At 38.4% G+C, this 26,025-nt stretch overlaps 2 protein-coding genes across 5 annotated transcripts in view; one reads left to right on the forward strand and one right to left on the reverse strand.

Annotated features, from left to right (window-relative positions):
• ak5 (adenylate kinase 5) overlaps nucleotides 1-5,378 on the reverse strand; it is a 99,474-nt gene extending 94,096 nt beyond the window's left edge. Inside the window, exons 1-3 of the mRNA XM_067606472.1 lie at nucleotides 5,030-5,378; nucleotides 3,384-3,570; nucleotides 989-1,156 (exon numbers count right to left, since the gene is read on the reverse strand). Of these exons, the coding sequence (XP_067462573.1) occupies nucleotides 989-1,156; nucleotides 3,384-3,570; nucleotides 5,030-5,089 (415 nt within the window). The 5' untranslated portion in view covers nucleotides 5,090-5,378. The remainder of the gene's footprint in view (nucleotides 1-988; nucleotides 1,157-3,383; nucleotides 3,571-5,029) is intronic.
• Nucleotides 5,379-10,127: 4,749 nt separating this feature from the next.
• The window catches only part of pigk (phosphatidylinositol glycan anchor biosynthesis, class K), a 33,660-nt gene continuing 17,762 nt past the window's right edge, over nucleotides 10,128-26,025 (forward strand). For all 4 annotated transcript variants that reach the window (XM_067606475.1, XM_067606473.1, XM_067606474.1 and 1 more), the window contains exons 1-9: nucleotides 10,128-10,263; nucleotides 10,456-10,509; nucleotides 10,642-10,733; nucleotides 12,762-12,897; nucleotides 13,909-14,020; nucleotides 14,918-15,014; nucleotides 17,162-17,279; nucleotides 18,816-18,926; nucleotides 20,765-20,937. In XM_067606475.1, the coding sequence (XP_067462576.1) occupies nucleotides 10,198-10,263; nucleotides 10,456-10,509; nucleotides 10,642-10,733; nucleotides 12,762-12,897; nucleotides 13,909-14,020; nucleotides 14,918-15,014; nucleotides 17,162-17,279; nucleotides 18,816-18,926; nucleotides 20,765-20,937 (959 nt within the window). In that variant the 5' untranslated portion in view covers nucleotides 10,128-10,197. The remainder of the gene's footprint in view (nucleotides 10,264-10,455; nucleotides 10,510-10,641; nucleotides 10,734-12,761; nucleotides 12,898-13,908; nucleotides 14,021-14,917; nucleotides 15,015-17,161; nucleotides 17,280-18,815; nucleotides 18,927-20,764; nucleotides 20,938-26,025) is intronic.

Here is a 26,025-nt window from a genome sequence, read left to right on the forward strand (position 1 = left end):
TTAAATGTGTACTTTTTCCTCACATCTGAGTATTTTGTAACTTTTGACCCCTCCACTACCTTTGACCCCTACACATCTCATGTGTGTCTGTCTGTCTGCAAACCTGACAGACAAAAAACATTTGCCACTCCCCTCCAAAGAGATGACAGCTGCTGCCATCCTGTTTTCCCTTTAAAATAGGGCACGATGTGCTCACAAAGACGTGATAGGAACTGGCTTTGTGCTGCGAGGACAAATAACTATCATCCACACTATAGACAGTGTGAACGTCCCACGTGCACACACCAAAAAGCAAAACATGCTCGGGCTTAACAGACAGTGAGATCGTTTTCTGGCTTTATCAAAAACCCCAAAGCTATCTTGAAGAGGGTTTATAAATAGCACTATTTTTCAGTCCAGCTCAAGCAGTGTCATTACTCTTATTGTGCAGCTGCCATGTTTAATTTATAAAATTAATGAATGTATTTGACAGGTTAATGGAGGCCCATCAAGCAAATCAGATTAGGAGAGGGCGTCTAACACAGTGAGTGACATGCAACAAGATCTACCCCGCTGATACTAATAGAAAGAGGCGGGGTTACGTTCAAAATACCAGGAAAAACACACTAGTAGTGTACACATGCTTTTGTAGATTCCCATCCAGGCCATGTATTTTTAGATCATCAGTGAGGCAAATATAAACGTCTACTTTGTATTTTTGTTGACCTTTTTATATAAATGGCTAAAGGGCTCATCTGAAGCTATAAAGGAACACTGGTTACAGTGCTTGTTTTTCTATTTTTACACATAAAAGGATCTAACTGTTGTCTCTTATCTAATGGAAAACATGAGTCAGCAGAAGTCTATATGAGTGCTTCAAATCAGAAAGATCAGATGAGGAAACAGTAAATAGATGGGCCTTTACATTTGCCTCATAGTTTCCTCATTCTTGTTTTGTGTGCATACTTTTATAGATTTAATATGGATTCATATTGTACTGGTCCTTTACCGATAACGAGGATGACTTTTGGTCGCGGTCTGGATGGATCAAACACCTCATACTCCTCTATGAGCTCCGCCGTCTCCGACAGGTCTGAGTCGCTCTCGATGGAAAACTGGCTGATGGGAGGGAGGCGGTCATAACGTCTGTAGGGGAAATTAGGACTGTCGGGCAACACTGTCACACACACACACACACAAACACACACACACAGACACACACAAACAAAGTATAAATGAGAACCAATTTGTCGGCTTTTCAGTAAAATATCCATGAATGCCTCTTTTTACAAAACACCAGGGAGAAAATTACAGCCTGAAGTTCATCAATAAACATCTCAATCATCATTTAATGATTCATGTTGTATGATTTTTGTCAGCAGTAATTTTGTATGTCAATTACTTTATAGGCACAGGTGTCGCTTTATTTCAACCCCGATCCTGTTTCGCAACAAAAACCATAAAAAGTCTGTTTTAACGATCAGACAGTAAATTAGAGATGAAAACGTTAGTGTGATGAATTCAAACAGAGATGAAGCTGCTTCATTCAGTTTGGTAATTATGCTGCCGTCTCTGGCAGTGGAGCCACTGATTATGCAACTTTAACAACGATAACACATTTACTAAAGATAGAAATCATTGCTGCATGCTATTCCAGGGGAGCAGAACTGCTATAATTTATATGTAGCACCAAACATAATCTTTTTACACTGTATTATGAATTATACAACCGATGATGGTATTGATCATACAATTTTAGCAAAGACAATACATGTACCAGAGATGAAAATGAAGGGTTTGTTGAATCTGAACACACAGAAGGTTGCAAATTAGAACAAATGATGCCCCTCGTGTGAATCTACAGGGTTACTTCTGCCCTTTTAACATGTCTAACACATAAATCAGTCAATCAGGCCGAACATAAGAATAAATTTAGGACGCCAGAGCAGAGATCCCTTCCGGCAAACATTTTGTTACATGACAGATTTGAACTGCAGGGCAGAGAAATCTCTATCCTTGATTAGGCTGCAGTTCCCAGTAGCTCAATACCGCAGATGGTAAAGTTTATATCCTTCCCACAATATTAAGAAACCAATCTGGATTTCCCAACACATTTTTAATTAAGTCTCTGACTGTGAAGGCTACCGTTTTTATGAAAATGATCTCTTCACACCTGCTTCTACGTCCTGTTGTGTGGCATGACTTTTACGTCTGTAGGCTCCAAGATGCAAATTTTTTACTCTCACACACGTAACTGTTCCATTTTATTCCCATGGTAGTTCCTCTGTACATGTTTACACGCATCATCACACAATGCAAATGGAAAATGTCCTTTCCACATGGGAGTCGTATATTTGAGGTCCACTTTGCTTTGCAAATTCTAACAAAGTTTTGCATCTGTGGTACTTCCCGAATTGATTAGATGTGCTCGAAGCCACAGCTGGTATTGATAACTGATGATGAATAAGGAGCCTTTTAGTATTCACACTCACATCAATAATTTACTACGCACGTTCATCCGTCTTTTACTGAACTGTATAGCGACAGATTGACAACAAATCCCTAGGTCACTGAAGGCAGCACAGGCATGTTCAAGGCCGTAAATGCCGTCTTTGAACATGTTGTTTTCACCGGTTTTGATGCAACAGGAGTTACCTGAAAAATCTGTAGCTGGTGTTTTGGATGTTGTGTGTTTGTTTATTCTCTGGTTTCTCAACAATCGCCTCCGGCACTTTTTTGGGTACTGAATCTATCTGAAGGTGTCAATGAACACACAGCTGTGCTTCATACTGGAGCTAAATAAAAAGATCCTCCTATCTCATCATCCTCTAAAAGCTTTTCTAGTATTTCAGAGAGTAGCACAACAGTTTTAACAATGTATCTACATCAGTCCTGCTGAAAGTACAGTACAAATGTCAACACCCCTTCCTGTTAAAACACTGTTTGAGCCTGACTGCGTAGGAGAGGAAGATATACTGCTGCCAGCATTCTTTGAAAGTAGGTAAGTGCCAAAAAATACAGTAGCACTGTAGTAGCTACAGTAGCAGTCAGCTTTTATTTTGCCCCTAATTATAGAAGTTGCGCAAAAAAAAAAAACATGATGCAATAAAATACAGTGCCAAGGTGAAGAATTAGATGTGTTTTAGGGCTGCAACTAACAATTATTATTAATTGATTGATGTTAAATGTCAGAAAATAGATGACATAAGTTTCCAGAGCCTAATGTGATGTCTTTTAAATGTCTTGTTTTGTCCTTAATTACATTTAAGAGGCTGAAACTACCAAAATTGTGGCTTTTTTTGCATGAAACATAACTCGAACAACTGCTTGATAATCAAAATTGCTCAACTGATCAACTTTTTGTCTCAGCTCTAATGTGTTTTCAATCAGCATTCACTTCTCACCATTTCTGAAGAGGGACCTGCGTGATTGGCCGCCGTTTAGAGGGGGAAGGGGCTTCTTCTCCTGGCCCACAAAGGTATCCCACCTCACCTTGTCTGGTCCTCCGAGCTCCCTGACTTTCTTCAGACAGCCCTCCAAGTAGTCGATGGGGTCATCGGGCCGATAGTACATCAAACCTGTCAGCAGGCTCTGGAGTAAACAACGGAGGAGGACATGAAGAGATGCGAAGGGGGAATAAGAAGCAGGGAGGAGATGTTTGTTCTGGCATCGCTACATCTTATGCTATAATGTATTCTTATGTGACAATGTGGCAGCGACGAACAGCCTGCCTTAATGAGGTGAAGTTTTCAAGTGCATATCTGGTTGCCTTGGCTGGGCTCCACCAGGGGAACAAAACATCTAATTTTGTCAAAAGCCCATGAAATTGAACTCAGCCTGGCGAGTAATCACAGAACCACGATGACCTGTTATGATTATATTGTCAGACATAATAACCAGCAACTGTGATGAATGTGAGAACCGACCTAATGCCAAAACACAAGTCAAGTGTGTGTTTGTGCGACATTTGTCCTTCGACCATGAATGTTTTAAAACAATACCTTCCTCTGGGACTTCCCGCTTCATCTCCTTCACTCTCCTCACTAACAACTCCCACCACACACTGAAAACAATCTGTTTTCTTGCTTATTTAGCTGATTTATAATGAATACACTTTTATATGAGGAGCAGCTGTAAGCAGCAAAAATTACAGTGCAGTTATGATGATGATGATGATGATGATGTGTCACTTCACTGCTCAATGTAATTTAAACTGCCTGTAAATAAACAAGCAGTGATTGCTTGCATACATTAACTGCTCTGCACTTGGGATCAAGTCTAATTAAGTGGATGAGTCCATTTACTATCCACCAGAGGAAAATGAATAATATTTCATTATTATATTTCTGAAAGTTATCATACTAACTGTTTATGGTGCTTAATGACATTTTCTTAAGCTTCTATAATAGCCTATCACTTTAATATCCCCACGACATTCCTGTAGAGACTTAATTGATAGTTAATTTTAGTATGTTAACTATTCATATATCGCTAATATTTCTTTTCTTATGGGTTTCATATTATCACATTTTTGCTGCCATGATTATAATTGAATACTAATTTGGTTCTTTAACGTATCATAGGCATCTTATTTGCACCATGTCCAAGTGTTTAATCTACACTTTTGTAATAAAATGATACAGTTTCCAGCGGTGAATCCTACATAACGTAACATGACGTCAATTGAAAGCAAATTATGCAAAGAAATTGAGGGAAGTCTTTTGGGTTTAATTGCAGTTTGATGTTATTATGATTTCGGCGACATAATATCACAAAACATAATTCAAGGAAGCAGTTTGTAAAGAATCAGCAGGGTTTCCCATCTCGTTTAAACCACTATTTTAATCAAGAAGTATAGGCTTGATATCGCACCTCCATCAATCATAACAAGATGTACATATCACAAAGAAATCTTTACCTCTTTACCGTGACTCTGACATGCATTTTGCAAAGCATCGATGAGTAACATGAATTTCTGTGTAAAACAACACTGTCAGATCTGCACGCAGTCCGCTCATCACATCCCCACAAAGCGCACACCATCTCTCACCTCAAATAGTTGAGGTATCTCCCGCCGTGCGAGATACTCCTTGGCATCGCTGGTGTTCATCTTCTGTCGGATTTTCCTCTGAAATTACAACTTGTCCGGAGCGTTTTTTTTTCTTCAGGTGTCTCAGGCGCCGTAAGGTAATCTTTGGTTAACAACCGAGCTCCAGGCAGATTTCCCCTCAGCGCATTTTTTGCCTTGTGTGCGGACTTTACAACTGGATTCCTGCAGGCGATGCCACCGCGCCACCCTCCTCGGTGATGCGGATGCGTGGCTCGTCGGTCTTTCCCTCCTACAGCGTCCTGCTTCCAGCACGCACCATGTGTGTGCCTTGACGTTGGCACAGAGGTTGCGCGCTGGGTGTGCCAAAAAACGCACGCACGCACCGCCTCCACCGTTCTGCTGTAGGCCTGGAAACTTGAGGGGTTTGTTGATAATAGCTTACATAAAACGGTCAGCGTGACAGAGTGATAAAGATGTGAGTTAACTAAGATTTTCTAGTATGTTCTAATCAAGATAAACACTCGGTTAAAACAGATATTAACTGGGAACAGAAAATGCGTTACTTTTGGTTTTCCTTACATCCCTCATCAAAAAACATATCAAAAAGGTACACCTCAACCATCCTGACACTAAAAGAATCTCACTTTCCAAAGCTTTCAACCAAATCTCACGGACTTCCTCTGCGTATTTTCTATTCCTTACATTTCCAATTTCTAAAGCTCAACATTTTAAGACAAATTGAATGTAAAGTTTTAGCATAGATAAAAACTATTGTGATCAAAATCTCACATGATCTTTATACCAGGAATACAGCCCAGTGCCCCCTAAATATTTGATTAAATGCTCATTGTATAGTGTATAATGTTTTTAAATTAAGCCATTCAGTGATGTCATTGCGTCTGGATGAAGACCATCATCTAACTTGCACAACAATACTTTATTTTGGGTTATGCATGAAAATAAACAGGCCAACAAAAGTTTTATTCCACTGGTCACATGATCCTGTCTGTTTTAGGCACCCCAGGAATAGGCCAGTTTGATTTCCTGGTACAGTATATCCCATAGGATTGAATCCTTATAGGCCACTAATCCTCTTGACAACTGAACTGCTCACGTTGAGTCCTCTTATCACAGAGCATCATTAGATTAGATCAGAAAGTAGATTAGATAGTGAGGGTCACTCCAGCTGAATAGCATTTCATGCATGACCAAGAATCAGTCACTGTTGAGCATAAAAAAAAAAGCCCTAACAGTAACATGTTAATTTATGGATTGAAATGGAATAATCATTAGATTTATGCGACTAAGATCTGTTTTGTATGGAGCACAATCCTTGCTTTGTAATTTTCTAATGTGATGCATTTTAAGAAGGGAATTACTATGATGAGTAGTGCAGGCCAAAGAGAGGCGATGCTGCAGGTCAAAAAAGCAGCAGAAGTCAGAGACGTCCAGAGGATTACAGAGCTTGGCAGAACGGTAAAGGCACCCTGCTGTGTGTCAAAATGATTTCAGTGCTGCTTTTTCAGTAGACTGTCTGCTCGCTGTGCTGTGACGTTACATTAGAATTGCATGAAGGATACTGTATGTTTTTTTCATCGCTTCACCTTACCACAGGGCCCCCAGACACTTAGGCTACCTCAGCAGTAACATGACATGCATTATGACATCTGCTGGCTGCGATATCCGTGTCACTTCTCATTATCAAAGCCCTTACCAATTAGCTGGAGAGGGCATTTGAATATGACGCTGTCAGCATCATTTAATTTCTAATCTGTTTTTATTCTCTCATCAGTGTATCTTGCATATCCGGCCATGTGATGGTAGGCTGAAATAAACATGTAGTCAAGCGCGTGCGCTGTAACCCCTTAAGGTATTATATTTAAAAATGAATTGCCACATAGTGAAAAAACACTCAAAGGAATCACAGCAGCCAAGAAATCTTTGTAATATCACAATGAATTGTGCAGGAAAAATGATCAATGTGCTCCCCTTTTTTATTTGCCAATAAAAATTAGAAACATGACCCTATAGAGCACTGGATGATGACATATTTGCTACAGTTGAAATCAAATTGCTTATGAGTGTCCATATAGTTACATAGCCCATATGCACACTTACTGAAATTAACCATAGTCTTGGTTCTCTGGATTTTAGCCCTGTAATCAATTTGTTCATTGTCATAGTAATTCTGTATCAATGCAATGATAAGCCAAACGTACACAAGCTGCATCCTCTGATAACCACATAGAGCTGCTACTACTCACACCCAGCCGTCTTATCAGCACTGATTCACCAAAAAGGACAATGATTAAAACCCAGTTTCTCATTGTTTCTCACATTTTTGACAACCCAACGACATCTCAGGTCACAAAAAATCTAACAGAGTTTTTGTGTTCAGTTGATATTCTTGTAAAATGGGAACAAGGATGGTGTCGAAAATGGCTGATTTCAAAAGGACAAACGGCTACAAATATTTTTTAGAAATCTCCCAGTAATATGCAGCTAAATCAGGTGCTTGGAAAGCATATTTTAGATGAGAAAAGACTGGAGCACACTGATTAATTTTCAGCCTTTAATAGTGCAAACAGACCAATGTTTCTACTGTGTCTTCATCACATTTAAGGGAGAACAAAGGCAAAAATCAAACACATATATGGTCAGACAAGGACAGGTGCTCCTTCAAACCAATGTTCAGAAATATAGATCATTAGAGGCCTTTTTGTTTGTCCAATATACACCAAATCACAACATGTGTGCTGCTGCAGTTGATGAAAGATTGTATGTTGTTTTTTTTTACCACCGCATGGATTTGTTAAGTGTTTAGTATCTGAAGAGTTTGTGCTCAGTGGCCACAGCAGACAATTACACAGAAACTGCAGTAGTGTTGCAGAATTTCAGTCCAAAGCTGTTGAAATGAGAGAACATTTCCAGCAAAGGGAATACCCTGCAGCATACATTTCTTTGGCATATTAGAGAGCGCTTCACACCAGTAGGGAATCTCTTTTAGAAAACTAAAACCACCACCTGCACAAAGATTACCTTCTCCACTGAATATTCTCCACTGGCAGGTGAAGTGAAGCTTATTATCCTCAAACATTAGACTATCCTCAAAAGTGATCCATCTCTAAATAAAATCAGCTCTGTATATCTCTCATGGTCATTTCTCTCACTCAACACATTGTCACAGTTTGAAAGACAGGCTGATCCAGTCCCACACAAGAAAACTGCCTAACAAATGTTTCCTGGTTGCCAAATCAACCCACAGGCTAAAAACATAAACCTACTGGTAGAAAAAAAAACGTGTAAAATCTTTCATAAGCTGCAACAGCACACATGGATTACATGCTGAAAAGTCTTTGTGGTTTGTTGTATATTGGACACATAAAAAGGCCTCTAAAGATCCATATATCTGAACACAAAATTGCTATACACAGTTAAAATATGGAATATGATATGGCACGACATTATGCTCAGGCTCTGCAGTCTCATTAAAGTTCTCGGGAAATAGAAACCTAGAGGTGTGATATAGTTAACTCGCTGCTTCACTGAGGCAAATCGGTTTTATACTCTCCACACAGTTGGACCACTTGGCCTCAATGAAGTGCTACATTTGTCATGCTTTCTTTAATTCATGATATATGGTTACTGCAGAACAGGTACAGTTTGTTCTTGATTTCATTTAACTCAAAGATATATGTGTATTCTTTTTTTTCTGTCTTGTTTTAAATGTATGGTGTTGGCAACTGGACACTAACTCTGGAAATCCCTGCCACATATCCCAATCCAATAGGGTTGAATCCTTTTAATCCTCTTAAGTGCTTAACACAGTTTTAAATTTTTATTTATTTACTGATCTGTTTTTCTTTAACTTACAGTGGAGCAGTACGTACAGTGTTATTGCTTATTTTGTGAGTTTATCTATAATTTATGTCTTTACTAACTTCTTGTAGCTTTGAGCAAGCTGTTACATACAATATTTGAACTTTATGTTGTGTAATACATTATTGTTATGACAATGAACCACAGTGGAGCAAAAGGAAATATTCTACTGACAATGTTTAATTTTTAATCATATGCTGAGAAATATCTTAAAATATAGATTTTATTTTTAAGTTATAAACATTAAATGATGTATCTCTTAACAGAACAATGTTTTATGATCTAAAGTAGTGGTTCTTAAAGTGGGGTCCACGGACCACCAGGGGGCCTTGAGGGGTTCCCATGGGGTCCCCAGCAAAAGGGCAATAATTTATTTAAACTGTAATTCCATCCATAAGTAACACAATGCCAGAATGTATGAATATGTTGGTCATGGGTTTCATACACTTTCTGTAATAAAACATCTAAAAGCAAAAATGGATGCTCAGATGGGGGTCTGTGGTCTAATTTGTGTCAGTTTAGGGGTCTTTGACATGAAAATGTTTAATGAGAACCACTGATTGAAAATGAGAACCACTGATTTGAAATATATAATTTATTTCATTCTATTTTATTTTTATTAACATTTTATTATTTTACTAATCTAATCTACTAATTTATTTTGTGTAGTATTTCACAATTTTATTTATTTATTTGTTATTTTTATTGTTTGAATCATCTTTTATTATTAATATTTCATTATCTTAACTACTCATCTTTTCTTGTCTCATTTAATTAACCTTTTTTGCTTTTTTTATTGCTTTGGTGTGCATTAGTCACTAAATCAATTTTTATGTTGTTTAAAGCACTTTGAATTGCATTTGATCTGTTTAAAAGATGCTATATGAATAAAGATTTTTTGAACATTTTATTTATGGTGGTTTTGCATACATAATAATACCAGACGGACAGGACACACTAAACCAGGTGGATAGGTGCGATACAAAAAAAAAGAGACAATAACTATATAAATAAAGTTTGATTTATTGATCGACTGATGTCAGTGGCATCTTGAAATACGGATGATTTACCAGCTCAGCCATAAAATGTCATGGTATATGACCCTGACGCATAACCTCGTATGAAATCTTTGATAAACTCCTTTTCTTCAGTAGAAATTGATTATTGATTCTTTCCTCTCCACCTTGCCACACAACACCGCTTTTATTTTTAAGTTTAACCGGAAGTGCTCGCTGGGAGGAGCCATTCGTTTTCACTTCCTGGATGTGCACAACTGGCAGTGCTGCACAATGAAAATACTCACTTTATTGAGCTTATTTTCCACATATCTATCAGCGAACAGCGTCAATATAGAGGTGAGTGTAAAGATTTGGCACGTATGTCTGAAATTTGCACTAATTTGTATGTTTTACGTCGCATTTCTCCAGAAACATCGTTCTCGTGTTAGCTTTCTATGCTGTCATGCTAGCCGGTTAACTGCTGTTTTGGTGATGAGAAGAAAACTAAAAACAGGTGCATTTATTTATCTCTTTTCACTTGTTACTCAGGATAGCGCAGGACAATTCTTCAGCAGTGGTCACACAAATAACTGGGCAGTTCTGGTGAGTATTTATTCATGTTTCACCTTTGCAAACATGCTAATATCAATACTCTGCAAGAATATGCAAGAAACATGTTTGTGTCTGATTAACTGCCCTTTTTCTACATTTGCGTTATATGTGTTTAATACACAGGTGTGTACATCCAGATTCTGGTTCAACTACCGTCATGTGGCCAATACTCTGTCTGTCTACAGAAGTGTTAAGAGACTGGGCATCCCTGACAGGTAATGTTGAAACTGCTCTCCTACTACTGTGTTAGAGCTGCAATGATTAGCCGGTTAATCAGTTAATTATTTAGTTGTTAACTATTAAAATAATTACCAACCAATTTCATAATCGATTAATTGTTTGGAGTCTTTTTCTTTTTTTTTAAAGAAAAAATGTCCAAATTCACAGATTCCAGCTTCTCAAATGTGAATATTCTCTGGTTTCTTTTGTCTTCTATGATAGTAAAACTGAATAGTTTTGTGTTGTGGACTGTTGGTCAGATCAAAATAAGGTGTTTAAGGTTGCTTCTTGGGCTTTGGGAAACAGTGACCGACAAGTTTCACCATTTTCTGACATTTTATGGATCAAACAGCTAATTCATTAATCAAGAAAATATTTGACAGATTCATTGATAATAAAAATAATCGTTAAATATCTTACGTTACGTCACTTCTGAAAATTCACTTATCTATATTTGTATTAAATGATATACTGTATGTGAGTATGTATTTGGCATTTAATTCTGTCCTATGTTCCGTTTATGTCTGCCTTGTAAAGCTCTTTGTAATTGCTGGTTTTGATAAGTGCTATACACTCACCGGCCGCTTCGTTAGGAACACCTGTGCAGTCTAATGCAATCCAATACAACAGCTCTGCCATAAAGTCTACTTTTTTGAAGCTTATACAGGTGATAATTCTACTTTATGTTTATTATTGAGGTCGTAGTGGGTGGTGGTGGTGTACTGGAGTGCATCATATTGAAATGTGTTCCTAATATTTTTGCCCCCCTCATGTATGTTACTGGAATGGACAATATATTAGGAACATCATTCAATATAATACACTCCAGTACACCACCACCACCCACTACGACCTCAATAATAAACATAAAGTAGAATTATCACCTTTCTGACAATGTCAACAAAAACTGAAAATGTATAAGCTTCATAAAAGTAGAATTTATAGCAGAGCTGTTGTACTGGATTGCATTAGATTGCACAGGTGTTCCTAATGAAGTGGCCTGTGAGTGTATAAGCTTATTAATAATAATAATAATTATTATTATTATTATTAAGGTAGGCACAGATAATCTAGGCAGATATGAGCGGTTACCACTGTTTGTTTCTTCTTCCTTTTTTTAGTCGTAAGAATATCTATTGATTGTAGTTTTGACAGTTTAAAGGAACTTTAAGCCAGTAAGCCATGACAGTGTGCCAGTCAGCCAGCATGCACAATACCAGTACCCTGAAACTGAAGCAGCTAAATTAAATTAAGCTGTCATTCATTTTATTAATTACATATGTGCTTTTCCTACTCTAAGATGTTATGCCTGTGTACATTTTTTATCAGTGTCTGTACCAAATGTGACAAATTGCGATGGAATCATATTTTGCTTATTATCTGTTTTTATATCATGGTAAGACAACACATGATCAATAAGGGTCATTACATAAGCCATAGCACGGCAAAATTATGCTTTCTACTATTAATGGGCTGGAGCCTCTTGTCCACATGTCAAAGTGTTTTTGAGCAAGACCCCAAACCCCCAAACGCTCCCTCTGTGTGTGTGTGTGGGGTGTGTGGGGTGTGTGTGGTGTGTGTGTGTGTGTGTGCATTGGGTAAAAAAACAGAATTCGCTTTGGACCAAAACATTTGCCAAGTGAATGTAAGGAAACTTAATTATTCCTTTCATTTGTTCATTCAGGTTCATAAGACAACATATACACCATTTACACATATATAAAGCGTTATGTTTAACATACATAGAATAAAACATTCAATACATGATTTCATATAATAATTAACTCAAGAAACAGTCTCTCTAAATACCAGAAAGGTATAGGCTGAAGCCTAATCTTACTACACCTCCCCTTTTTAACTCATATAAAGACCTTCAAAAAAGAAAAAAACATATCAGGCCAGTGGTATTAAACTCCATAACACAATGCTGAACTTATACTTGACTACATGAATGTAGCATTCGTCCCTTCTCTTATTTTCTAATGTAATAATCTTGAGTCCTCTGTTATTTTCTCTTTTTCCAGCCACATAGTCTTGATGCTGGCTGATGACATGGCTTGTAACCATAGAAACCCAAAGCCTGCCACAGTGTTTAGCCACAAGAACATGGAGCTGAACGTGTATGGTGACGATGTGGAGGTGGACTACCGAGGTTATGAGGTTAGTTTACATTTCACTCAAGCAGTTACACACACAACTGCACTCTGTAAAAAAATCTCTTTCTTTGGAATCACTTAATCCTGTCAGAGTCTTTTTAAACAGAGTTAAAATTACCTCCTTGAAGAACATTTTCCACTGGCTTCAGGAATTTAAAAAGTCTAGTTTCTAAACCCCGTATCTTCAGATGCCTTCACAAGGACAAACATAAATTGACACTGGCTAGAGTTTGAACCAGTATGTCTCATGTCCCGCTCCGGGTAAAGTTATTACATTTTTCATCTGCATCCATATGTGCATCAAAGTTTTAGTGAAAAATCTAAAATGTTGAGCTGGCATATTTTGCCAAATGTGCACAACAGTGGTGGTGGTATGTCAAGACTTTCACCTGCTTTTAAAATATAACATCACTCACAAAGATACATGTTATATACAGGTGCTGTAGGGGATCGGAGGGGATATGGGTAACGCTGATTGTCCAGTGTTTGCTCTGTCTGTTGACCAGGAAATGACTTGATATCAGAAACATCCTCAAATAGAGGAGAACACAAGTGCTTTGTTTTGTTATGAGCCAAGGTAGAGCCCCACTCTTCTATCCGCTCTCTATCTCCAGTTTGTTTTTGATTATTTACTCTGCTTTGTGCTGGTTATTTAAATATGAATAAACACCGCGCTGCCAATCCATGTTTGCTGTCACACCGTAATCATGTGCAAAAAAAAAGCTGATAAAGATGAAGAGGGGGAAAAAGAAGAAAAGAACACAAAGAGTAATTGATTTTCACCCTTTAATTAAAAGATAAGTAGAGCAGGACGAAAATATTTGTCTGTTATCTCATACTGACCTTGCTGATGGAGGAAATGTTTTGACTGGTGAAAAGTCTGTTCCCAATTTGCTTACTGTGTTATTAAACCGCCATGTGTGTCGAATTTGAAGGCGCACATTGAATAATTTATCTCTTCCAATTCATACCAGATTAGAAAAGTCATTGTAATTGTATGCTGTCCGTGCGTCAGGTGACGGTGGAGAACTTCCTGCGAGTTTTAACTGGAAGGCTGCCGCCCAGCACTCCACGCTCCAAACGCCTCCTCTCTGATGACCGAAGCAACATCCTCATATACTTAACAGGTAATTAAAGGACGAATCCACCCTCCAATACTCTGCTTACACTCTATATTTCATCAGTGTGTGATGTTCAGGCTATTTTGAGATGAAGCATCGTTAATTATTGTCTTTGTGTTTCTCGTCTACTTGTGGTTTAGTTAATAATTCCTCGCATTTCGCAAAATTATTTTCAACAACCCACAGAGAAAGGACACAATTGTGCTGCTTATGGTTTTTAATTATACATGTAGGTGGAGAGAGGAAGATAATAGTAAGAGCAAACACTTTTTCAGCTGAGAAAAAGTAAGACAGAAATGTGCATCTTGTGGCTGCATGTTTTTTTTAAGGTACTAATATGTCATTTGGGTATTTTGTTGTTTGTACCTGCCTTAAAATACAGACTTCAGGTTGCCTGTTTGACCGGTTATGTATGGTAATGAAAAAATAAAATGAGTGCAGAAGTGAAAGATCATCATGAGTTGACACTAGCAGTATTCCACCGTTCTTACATGGTGATTTTAGGATTGTGTCTTTTGGATCGGACGGCACATTTCCGACAGACTGCTTTGGCAAAATGACGAGGAAGCAAAGATTACCTAAAAACCTGACTACTTCCTACCACAGTTACATAATGACTTATTCACATCATAGTCTATTCAGCAGGTCGTGTGTGTTTTATTAGATACTTAGAAGATATTTAGTTGAAAGAATCAGTTTTCTTTTCTTTGTTTTATCTTCTTCATCTGTGTGTGTGAATGTTGTCACAATCCTCTCAGCTGTAACCTCCTTTCTCCTGCACAGTTCACACTGCTGCCAGCCCCTCTCATGTATCTTGTTATCTTGCATTATATATTATATTTTTGCATTATGAATTAGAAATTAATGAATTATTAATAATAAGTGTATGTGTTTGTTTAACAGGCCATGGCGGCAATGGCTTTTTGAAGTTCCAGGACTCAGAGGAGATCAGTAATGTGGAACTGGCCGACGCTTTTGAGCAGATGTGGCAGAAAAGAAGGTAAATAAACTGGAAAATTACACAACATAAGACGGAAAAAGGGCTTTTTAAAGTAACACCAAATACTGTCCTCCTTCTATTGCAAGTTCACTTCAGTTGGACTTCGTTTTCCCTGAGGGGCAATTAGCTGTGTAGCATGTCAACAAACATATAATGCCATGAAACGTAGCAACCTACATCTACCTAACATCTGCTGAAGGAGTTTATCTGTAAGAAATGTGTCCCATGTGTTGTTTTCTTTGTTCTTATGCGTTGCAGTGCTTTAGGGAATTAGAGTATACATTGTTTTGGTGGCACAGACTTCTAATAGCCCCACACTCATACATTACCTATAATATTCATATATATTATAATATTCTCTTTCTTGATTCTCTCATTTACAACACTGCAACAGCGCTCTGCTGCTAAAAGGTGGAGTTTTTTTAAGAGTAACTTAATAACAGTGCAAAATCCTGTTTTTAGCTGATCTCTAGTGGTTAGTCCTGAGTTCTCACCTTGCTGCAGTGATGTAGTGATGTACTCAGGCTGTGCTCACTTTGACATTGCTGTTAGGTTTAGCTACAAGTGCAACAGAGCACACTTCATCACTGTTAGCTGTGGCCAGAAGGGAAACAGATATGAAACTTTCAACCAGTTGAGGTCAGTGAAGCAAAGCAATCCAGGATGGTGTTATTCTTTAAAGTCAGTGTGTTTAAGTTTTAACGTGCTGCCTGGTGTTTGAGTGCACACTGTACTATATATTCCTTATGTTAGAGAATATTTTAACACCAGGCTGAAAAACAGTGTTTCATTGTCACTGTCTCTGTCACCCAGCATGACTGATGGGTTCGGTCAGTGTTGGCTCTGTTGCACCTGTAACCACACCTAGAAGTGATGTCACCGGGGAACTAACACTTCCTGGAGTACACTTATACATCACTGCAGCAATTTAAGAAGTTAAACCGCTCGGGATCAGCAAAAACAAGATTTTCATCTGCTGTTAATTTGCTTGTGAAATGGACTGTGCATAATATATTTAACCTTTAACACTGTATATTGTGAGTGGTGCCTTCTCATTAAATAAAAAGCACATCCCATACATCAATGACAAACTACTATAACGCCTTTAAACCTGCAGTAATTGATTTTTTGGCCACTTGGGGGCAGCACAAAAATCTGTAAACCCAACATTGACATATTTTCACTTTATAAAGTTGGAAAACATGTTAGCAAAAAGTTATTTATTTACACATCCAGCAGACGCGAAGCAACATTCATTTGACCCATGTTTGTGGACACCTAATGAATGTCTCCTTCTAGCTTGGGTTTGGTCTCCACCAACTCCTGAGGGGAATATCTGGCCCTTTAGCTTCTAAATGCTCCATTATGTTCACCAGCTAGTAGCTCAATTTGTCTGTTTACCTATTAGTGTTGACAAATGATACACATAAATAACTATAAAGGCAAAGAAATGACTGTGATACATATATTAGCACAGCCTTATATGAGAGAGAGGGAGACTAACTCTTTTTTATAAATGGGATTGTGTTGCTTTTTCAAGGTGCTTTGGTGTTTAATTTGTGAATGGCGAGACACTAAATGAGGTAAAAGCGACTTTCTGCAACCAGCGTCTCTGTTGTCCTCCAAACCTATCAATACAGAGTGTCTGGGTTACAGTCAGGCCCCAGGCTGCTAGATAAAAGCTTAGTGACGCCAGCTTTGATGTTGATGTGATAATTGCAAGCTTGAACTGCCAAATTGCAGCCACCATAGAGACTTTTTCCTCCTCCCTTCATCGTCCCCAAACCGCCTTAATTCGGTCAACTGAATATAAAAATCTTATCATGTTTGTCTAAACAGGGGAAAGAAGTTTTAATTGAGGAAAGGTGGAAACGGAGGATGTGATCGAGGAAAGGAGGGAGAAGCTGTGTGTGGGTTTGTTAGAGGGGAACTGAATGGAGCTGTCGGTTTTTCTTGGTCACCATAGCAACTGCAATATGAAAGATGGTTAGAAGGTTGTGTGTGATACCATGTGTTATTGGAACAAATGGATGAGTGGTATGCCAGCTGTGGATTCTCTCATCAGTTTTGTTTGACACTGTGTATTATCTTCTGTGTGTGTGTGTGTGTGTCTTTGTGTGTGTTTGTGTGTGTGTGTGTGTTGCCAGGTACAACGAGCTGCTCTTCATCATTGACACCTGTCAGGGAGCCTCGATGTATGAGAGGTTCTACTCTCCAAACCTCATGGCTTTGGCCAGCAGTCAAGTTGGAGAGGACTCCCTGTCGGTGAGTTACCTGCCCCTCGTATGGACGAGATGAATGAAACATCAGGTGTTCTAATGAGCGGCGGGGTTTGATACCAGATTCTGACTGAAGACTAAGCTTGAGTGCTATATTCATATATACAGTGTCAATCAAATATATTCAACCTGGAGTATAATCCAAGTGTTTTCTTAATCTGCTCTTTTTTTGGATTTAGGGACGTTTTCACTCTAGCAACCGCAGCCAATGTTACCCAGCGTAGTGTTACATTTTCCAATTATGTACATTGGATAATCCTCATCCGAAAAGCCTTTTTTTTTCTTGTAAAAGAAAAATACAAACAATTTCAGAGAAAATGTTTGTTACAAAATACAAACACCTATGCAAGCTAAGCAGCCAAATGGTTATATTAGAAAAAACATAACACATTTTTACTTATCATACAACCAGACTCAAAAAATGCTGTGTCTTAATATTCATCTTTCACGTGGCTCATCAGCTGGTGATGATGCGGACGTGACATTTTGCCTGGGACATGCAATAAATAAATAACTTTTAACATTATGAAACAAATAGAAATATCCACCTCTCCTCCTAGTAACGTCTTTGTACTCCCTCATGGCGGAGTTTTACAACTCTGATCAGTTTGATCGCAGGCTGTGATCGGCCACCGCAGCGTGTAAGCGGTTTGCGTTTCACCAAAAGTTGACTCTGGATCAACTTTCTCACTGCAGGCTGGTGCAGCGCTGCTGTTGGCAAAACGCCTGCAGCCTAAATGCCCATTCAAATGAATGGGAGGACTGGCATTTTTGTCACACCGCCTAATTTGATCTGAATATGGCTTTAGCACAATATCATGTATGTAGCCATCAAGTGTATATTTAAGACCCCTTTATACAGGATTCCTGTTTTAAAATGAGTCTGCCGGAAACATAAAAACGTCAGCCGGAGATGGTGTTTTCAACCAACTGATGGAGCTCAAAAGACAGACTGCTTTCTTCCAGCTGACAAGTTCATCACTCCAATTTACTGTAAAACTGTTAGTGTATTAGCCAACTAAAAATCATGTTTAATCACTTGAATACTTAAGATTTTTTGGTATTTGGGTGGCATAATTTAAAGACAAGTTGTCTAAATATTTTGATGTCATTACTCAACAATTAGTGTGGATGCTATTTATTTAATCCTGACACCATCTCTAAATACAGAAGTGCTTTTAAACCATGTCTGCAAAGCACAAGAAATTAAAACTACTGTGTAGTTTGAGGTGATGGCTGCCCCCACTAGCCATCAACCTAATTCCTACTGTAGCAAAGAAGAGCAGTTACAATGTTTGTTTTTTTTCTGTTTGATAAGCAGCTGAAGGTTGGTGTTCAGTTTCATTTTTAAAGGAAACATCCACCTAAACTGGTGTCTAAAAACAGGGAAGGAGGAATTTTGAAACAGAACTAAAAATGGATGGCAGCAAACACCTCATCATAATACATAAATACTGACTGTATACTGATAATGCAGGAGTCTGAGTAATCTTGCATATTTGTCCCCCCTGTCTCATTCTAGCACCAGCCAGATTTGGCCATAGGAGTCCACCTGATGGACCGTTACACCTTCTACCTGCTGGAGTTCCTGGAAGACATCCACCCTGCAAGCAAAGCCAACATGAATGACCTGGTGAGGATATGAGAGAGCATATGTGCCATATAGGGCTGCAACTAAGATTAATTTACATGATCAATTATACTAATTTATTATTTGATTACTTGTTTAGTCTCTAAAATGTCAGAAATTAAAATACGCATCAGTTTCCTGGAACCCAAGATGACGTCTTCAGCTTTTTTGTCAGATGTTTGACATTTTTCCTTGATAAATGACATATGATAATCTGATCGACTAATTGATTCAGTGCTAGTTTACTGTGTACAGCTCTGCATATACATCAATGAGTTGTATATGTGTTTTGGTTGATAATTAGTGCATCATGTAGGTGTGCAACTGTGCAAGAGACATTTGTTTTACATAAACATGGTTTTGTATTAATTTGTGTTGTCTTTATGTATCTTTCTCTGAATATTTAATTAAATCTACAATTTTTCCTTCACTTTTGATGAAAAAGACACAGTACTGACTATAGTAGTAGTAGTAGTATAGTGCTGAATCAATTAGGTGATTGACAAAAAAATTATCAACAGCCATTTTGATAATAGATGGATTGTTTATTCAGTTGGGTTCAGTTCGTTGGGTTTTGGGCTTTTGGTCAGAGAACACAACATTTAGAGATATCACTTTGGTCTTTGAGAAACTGTGATTATTATTTCACAAATTTGTGACATTTTATAGGCTAAACAGTTAATAAAGAAATGTTAGATTGTGAAATAAGCCGTAGCATATGACGGATATTCATTCAGGATAAATCTTTTTTTAGCCGCTGGACTGAGACAGAGAGTGACTCACTTCCACCACTTTGGTACTAACAATGGCGAGACAGTATCTCTCCTGCGTCGCCCTCCTCCTCCTCCTCTGTCTAGTGTTATAAAGTTTGTAGTCCTAAAGGAGATGAAAGTCAAACAGGACTCGCTCAACTCTGCACTTGAAACAGAATGTCTGATACTGTGTTAAGGTTGTTGGCCTTTGACACATTACGGTGGAGATGGTGAGTACATGCTGCTCCGGGGCTTTGCTCAATCTCAGCAGCATCTCCCTTTTCATCTTTTCCACTCCTGCAGAGGTCCACTGGCCCCAGGGATGAGTCCTCATCCCCGACACCTATCCCACCACACCAGGAGTTACTATCAAAACATCTCAAATCCCAAGTCAGAGTCTCCAAGCTCGATCAATGTGTTCTGAGTAATGCTTATTAATCTTTCCAATTTTCCTCCGTCTGAAGATGCGCTTTTTGTTCTTGTGCTATTTTGTGGAATTAAGGATCGATAACATAGATTTCTCAGACGAGCCCAACAAATTTCCTTTTTTTTTTAATCCAGACCACAAAGGCTTTCCTTTGAATGAAACAGAAATTGCATCAACCTCCCTTTACAAAATCCCCTACCAATCGTGTGTTTTTCAAGTCCTGTATGGCTGATTGAGATAACGTTCACCTCGGCTTAATGATTTTAGTTTTCCTTTCAAATGAAGAGCCCACTCGGACAACACATGGATGAATCACGCACATAAGAGGATTAACTCACAAGTGGTAACACACCAGGCACTGGAAGATTTTGTAATTGACGATGACATGCCCAAATGTCAAGCTCCATGCCTCTAATCTTCCTCACACACTGTCACATATTTTAACACTTCCACTGCAGCTCTAGCCAGGTTTTATGTAGCCGGTTACTGGTCGCAGCTAGCTACCAGTGGTACTGTATGAGAGGAAAGAGATACAAGTTGTTTAACACAGCACGGCACGACAAGTGGATATTTACCGTATTTATCTACATAAATAGAATATTTGTTTAGGTTTTGATGAGTGAATGGAGCCTCTTAACGTTTTTCTCTCTTTGTTTCCCCAGTTCAAAGTATGTCCCAAGAGCCAGTGTGTGTCCACTCCGGGCCACCGTACTGACCTGTTCCTGAGGGACCCAGGAAGCGTCCTGATCACAGATTTCTTTGGTAGTGTCCGCAAAGTCGAGATCACCATGGAAACCATCAACTTGACCGACCCCATCGAATCGTTGGAGGAGAGGTAAGCTGAATCCTTTTTTAATTCCTTTTTTTATTGTTGTCATCAGTCAAACGTTTTGACTCAATTTTGACTTTCTCGTACGACGATGATCATAATAACGTGATTATAAATGAACGGCAGCTTTAGAAAAAGCCAGATTGGTCAAATAGTCACTTTCTTGGAGGTTCTGAACGTATTGTTTAAAAATAAAGTGATGCACGTCACAGGGAAATGTGAATATAGGTGCACCGAGTCAAGTCATTGATTAGTTGATCGACAGAAAATTCATCGGCAACTATTTTCATAACTTTCTTAAATTTGAAATGTTGCTGCTTTTCTTTGTCTTGCATTATAGTAAACTGATTATGTTTTGTTTTGACTGACCAAACAGTCCAAAAAGATATTTGATGACGTCACTATGGTCTTGGATTTTTTTATTGGCCAAACATAATATGCTCTGAAGCACGAAATCATCATGGATACACGTTAAAGCATCATAATTCCCTTTTAAATATTAGTAATTAAAAAAAAACAATTATATTGAGGAAAATAAGTTTCACTTTTAGCCCTAATGTGTAGTGATTTTGAAGTGGATTAGAGACAAACTGGATGTAAAACCTTAATTGAGGCCATCCTCCTTTTGTTTAAATTGATGTGCCGTTGGCCAAATTCAATTTGTTTCGTATCCATGTAACTAGGCTTCGATTTCTGTTTAGAACATCTCTCATTACTGATATTGATTCCTCTACTAATGTTGAGTGTTGAGTGGCCTGTGTTTGGGAGAGTAAAGCACACAGTAGATGTTGGTATGACTACCCTCAAGGTGATATAAGACCTCATTGTCAGGCTGACCATTAAGATTATTGTTGGGTCTGATAGTACAGCACATTTTGATGGCATTTACTGCTTTATATAATCATCGCCAGCACTTAATGCTCTATTTCACAGCATAGTGAGGGTGATAATTGGACATTTTCCCTTGTCTGTCCTCAGGTTATAATTCAGTCACTCTTCATAAGTGGCAGGGAGAGAGCAGCAGTGTTTCTCATACATAATCTGTGGCGCTACCATGTGGTGAACTAAACAACACGCACCCGAGTCCATTTCAAAAGAGTCCTCCATTGCATTAGGTCAATGCTTGTTGTGATAAATGGGTTTTGCCACTAGATGGCTGTAGAGACCTGTCTCACTCTTTAACATCATCTGCTTAACATCCGCTCTGCATGGTGACATATTGTTTGCTTTCTCATATTAGCCTGTTCCCACACAGACTAATCCCATAATAAGGACAATCATCAGGAGTCTTAGGAACCACAAAGCTAATGCACCAAAATGCAAACAGTCCTTCATATATTGACTCATGACTACGGGTAAGACATAGTTTACCATGAAGATTTAATAGAAATTAAAACTTTATTCATGATTACGCGCTTCCCCCCACTTCTATTAATTTCATTAAGCTGGGCTTTAATTGAACCACTGGGAGGTATTATAGCCAAAGAATCTAATATGGTTGGCTGCTAATTAGTAATTAGAGGCAATTGCCATACCGATTTTAGTCATTGGCTGTTTTGGCCTCAGGCTAGTTAGTCACTGCACACAACTTCCCCTATTACTTTATTATTGATTAGGGCCAACACATTAGGTCTGCTGCATGCAACATAGAAACACACCACTGGTGTTATTGAACATGGCTGTTGCCCTAATTCAGTCCTAGAGAAAGACCTTTTATCTCCAGTTCTGATGTAAGAAACCAGCAATCCCCTGATTCATTTGATGTTTTAATGGAGCTAAGTTTACTCATGCACCAAAGGTCTGCTAGTGTCTTGCTACTTTTAAGAATGATTAAAAAAAAAAGTGCTATCAGGAAAGTTCAAAGATCTTGGGGAGGCTAATGGTATTTTCTCTCATCTTGGATGTCACATAGGGTAGTAAAATCTTTGCCCTTTGTTTTAGTTAATGAGGTCATTATTACAGACAGCATTTTAGCAATTGGCAAATTAATGAGTTTGTTCAATAAATAATATATGATATTCTACCAGAAAACCATGACCTTCATCAGCAGTGGGCTTATCAAATTACTTGATTAAAGCTCCTGAAATCTTAGTATTTCACCATAAAATTACATATTCATGATTAAATACACAACAAAGTTAAGAAACAAACAAGTTTAACACTTAAAAATGCAAATAATCTGCTTCATTAGAACTGTGTGTGTGTGTGATTCAATCAAATTGATTGACAGTGGCCTAAGCAAACCACTCCACAGCTGTCATCACATTTTGAATCAATGTTGTTTCTACAGCGCAGTACTGTGGGTTTTTAGAGCTTTTTCACTGAAAATGGCTGCCTGCTGTGGCTGAAAACAACATTATGAGGACGGTGACCAAAACAATGAATAACGTAGTGGGTGGGAAAACCAAAACAATGAGCTGAAAGTCACTATAAAAGCAAATCTGAGGGGAATAATTCTCAAATGACCCCTTTCACATACAAGTAGTCATTTGATCCATTGTTATTTAAAAATTTTTGATTATAGTGACTTTAAATTAAGGAAGGACCAGTGAGTGTACCAAAAGACAGTAGATAATTGAAGCTGTAACCAGTGGGTGAATAATGCCACACATATTTGCTTTGGATGGGATTAAAATTACTTATCAGTAGAGAGGAGACAATTAATCAATTTTCAAGACAAAAATCGTATGACATCATAATGATAGTAAACTTACTATCTAACAGCATCTTTGGGTTTTTAGACTGTTGGTTGGACAGAACAAGCAATGTGGATGTCACTTCAGGCTCTGGGAAATTATAAATTTTATTATTTTCTGACATTTTTCGGAAATAAGATTAAATGAGAAATTAATTTGCATATTAAACGATTATGAATTTCTTGTTGCAGCCTTACTTACTTTAAAAAAAAAACAGTTTTTGTCAACAAAATAAGGACTTAGTTATCTTAATCCACCAGTACATCTGGATCATTTAAAAAAAAAACATCATTTAAAAAACAACAAAAAACAATGACTAAGAGACGTCAGAAACGGGGTCTTTGTTAGACCTTGGTTCGGACGGCGCTGGTGAAGTTGAATAATAGTGTTTCATAAGACCTGAAAATGGGCTGTAGTGAGCCCTGTGTGCTCCAACAGAGAAAAGATCACAGATGTCCTCTGAAACAAGCTGTTATTGAATATAGCGCCGCTTTAATCCACTTTTGTCAGCTCATTCGGCCACTCAGGCAAGTGGAGGAGGATATTTGATGGGTACACGTGTGTGTGCAAGTGCGTATGCCTGTCTCATATTCGTTCTCTAGCTCGCTTTACCTCCCTCTTATTCTCTCCTCTCACCCATTTCTAAATGACCGTTTTTCCTCAGAACAAGCTCTTTCATTAAGTGAATTGCACTTGATGGAAAGGACGTTTTAATGGACCCCCTCAATCCTCTTCATTATACATAGGCTTAACAGTGTAATGACATTGTGTAGTTACTCACTTCTAGCCATAGGTGGGTGTTGACCAAAACATGTCTTTCTCTGGGTCACGCAGCTCCCAGGATAATTACAACTATCAAATTAAAGCTGAATTTCATATCCCATTGAGTTATTAAGTCAATGTAATGTAATTTGTGACCTGGAGCGCCGGAGAGAGTCTACAAAAACTACTTGGGCTATTAGTAGAGCAGATGTTAAAAGGAAATTTGTTTGACCTAAAGATGACAGCTGGAGACAGCAGTGATACCAGAGCTGGAGGTGGGGAGGGGCAGTCACATCCATTAGAATCAGCTAAGTGGATTGAAAAATCCTCTCCAAAAATCTCTTTATAGAAAATAAAGTGGAAAGTGGTCTGAATTGAATTAGAGCTCATCTCTTGTGCTAAGTGAAAGGGGGGTAAAACGGCGGTGAGACGTCAGTGCTCTCAGTGACATGTTTCCAATGCTAGAAAAAGCTCGGAGCACATATAAGGCTCAGCGGGAGATTGTCTCCCGGCCTGCCAGCTCGGCCTGTTTTTCCTCTGTCTCTGTTCCTGTCTGTCAGAGCAACTTCTGCCCCACCGCACAGACATGTCGAGAAGAGACAGGGGCAGAGGAACGGAGCCGAAAAGGATAAAGACTGAAAAATGGAAGAAGGAAATGCAAAAGAGCAGAGAGGAAAATGTTGAGTGAGCGACCGAGACCAACAGCAAAAGTAACCGAGAGAAGAAATAAAAGACAAAAGAGGAAAAAGGAGAGGAGGTTGTTTCACTGAGCGAGTGGTTGGAGGAGAGCCACGGTGACTCACTGGGGGATATGGCCCACTTTGTGAGCAGCTGTCTAACCTGGACTTTCTTTGATTAGCCAAAGACAGCCACTCAGTTAAACCTCCACTCGATTGTGACCTTTAGTGGAGACGTTTCTTCTCGACTCTGTATCTGTAGTGGGATGTAGGAGTCAAGCAGTCGTTCAGAAAGATATATGGAAGAACACAAACATTTCAAAACTGCTCATGGCAATTCAGTTTGTCTGCTTTGTTGAAAAGATTTTCAATGTTGAGTATCTATATATATATATAGTGGTCAAGTGGAATAAATCAGCAAGTTGTAACCAGAATGGAACATTTTTCTGTATTATACTTTTTATGTGCGCATTTAATTTGTCATTTATACTGATGAGGTAAACCATACCCATACAGCTTGAACTGCTAAGGCAATATTGCACATTTTGTTATTGTCAACCAGTCCCAAAACCTGTGAGACAAACAAAACCAACTGTTGTTTTGTCTGTCTCATAGTACTTGTCAAGAATATACACTTTAATTTAAAAAAAGGCTAAATAAGTTCTGTATAACAGCTGGGCGCTGTGGTTTTTAGGAAATGTTACTAAAACAGGTGTAAATAGTATATTGTTGGGGGACTATTTTCAGCTGAGGATTAAGTGTGTTATTGAGTATTTACAGCAGCAGTATGGTGTATGTGTGATTGATATGAAATTAATTACAGTGCCCATGTTCACTGTAATAAAGGAACATGTCACCCAGTGTAACGATGTGGCTCATAGTTGTGTTTTTTAATGTGCTTTTTGGACAACAGTGGAGGTCTTAACACAGGAAGAACACAGGAAAGCCCTGTGACTGGA

Source organism: Thunnus thynnus, chromosome 12 (genome assembly GCF_963924715.1).
Source record: "Thunnus thynnus chromosome 12, fThuThy2.1, whole genome shotgun sequence".
Lineage (NCBI taxonomy): Eukaryota > Metazoa > Chordata > Actinopteri > Scombriformes > Scombridae > Thunnus > Thunnus thynnus.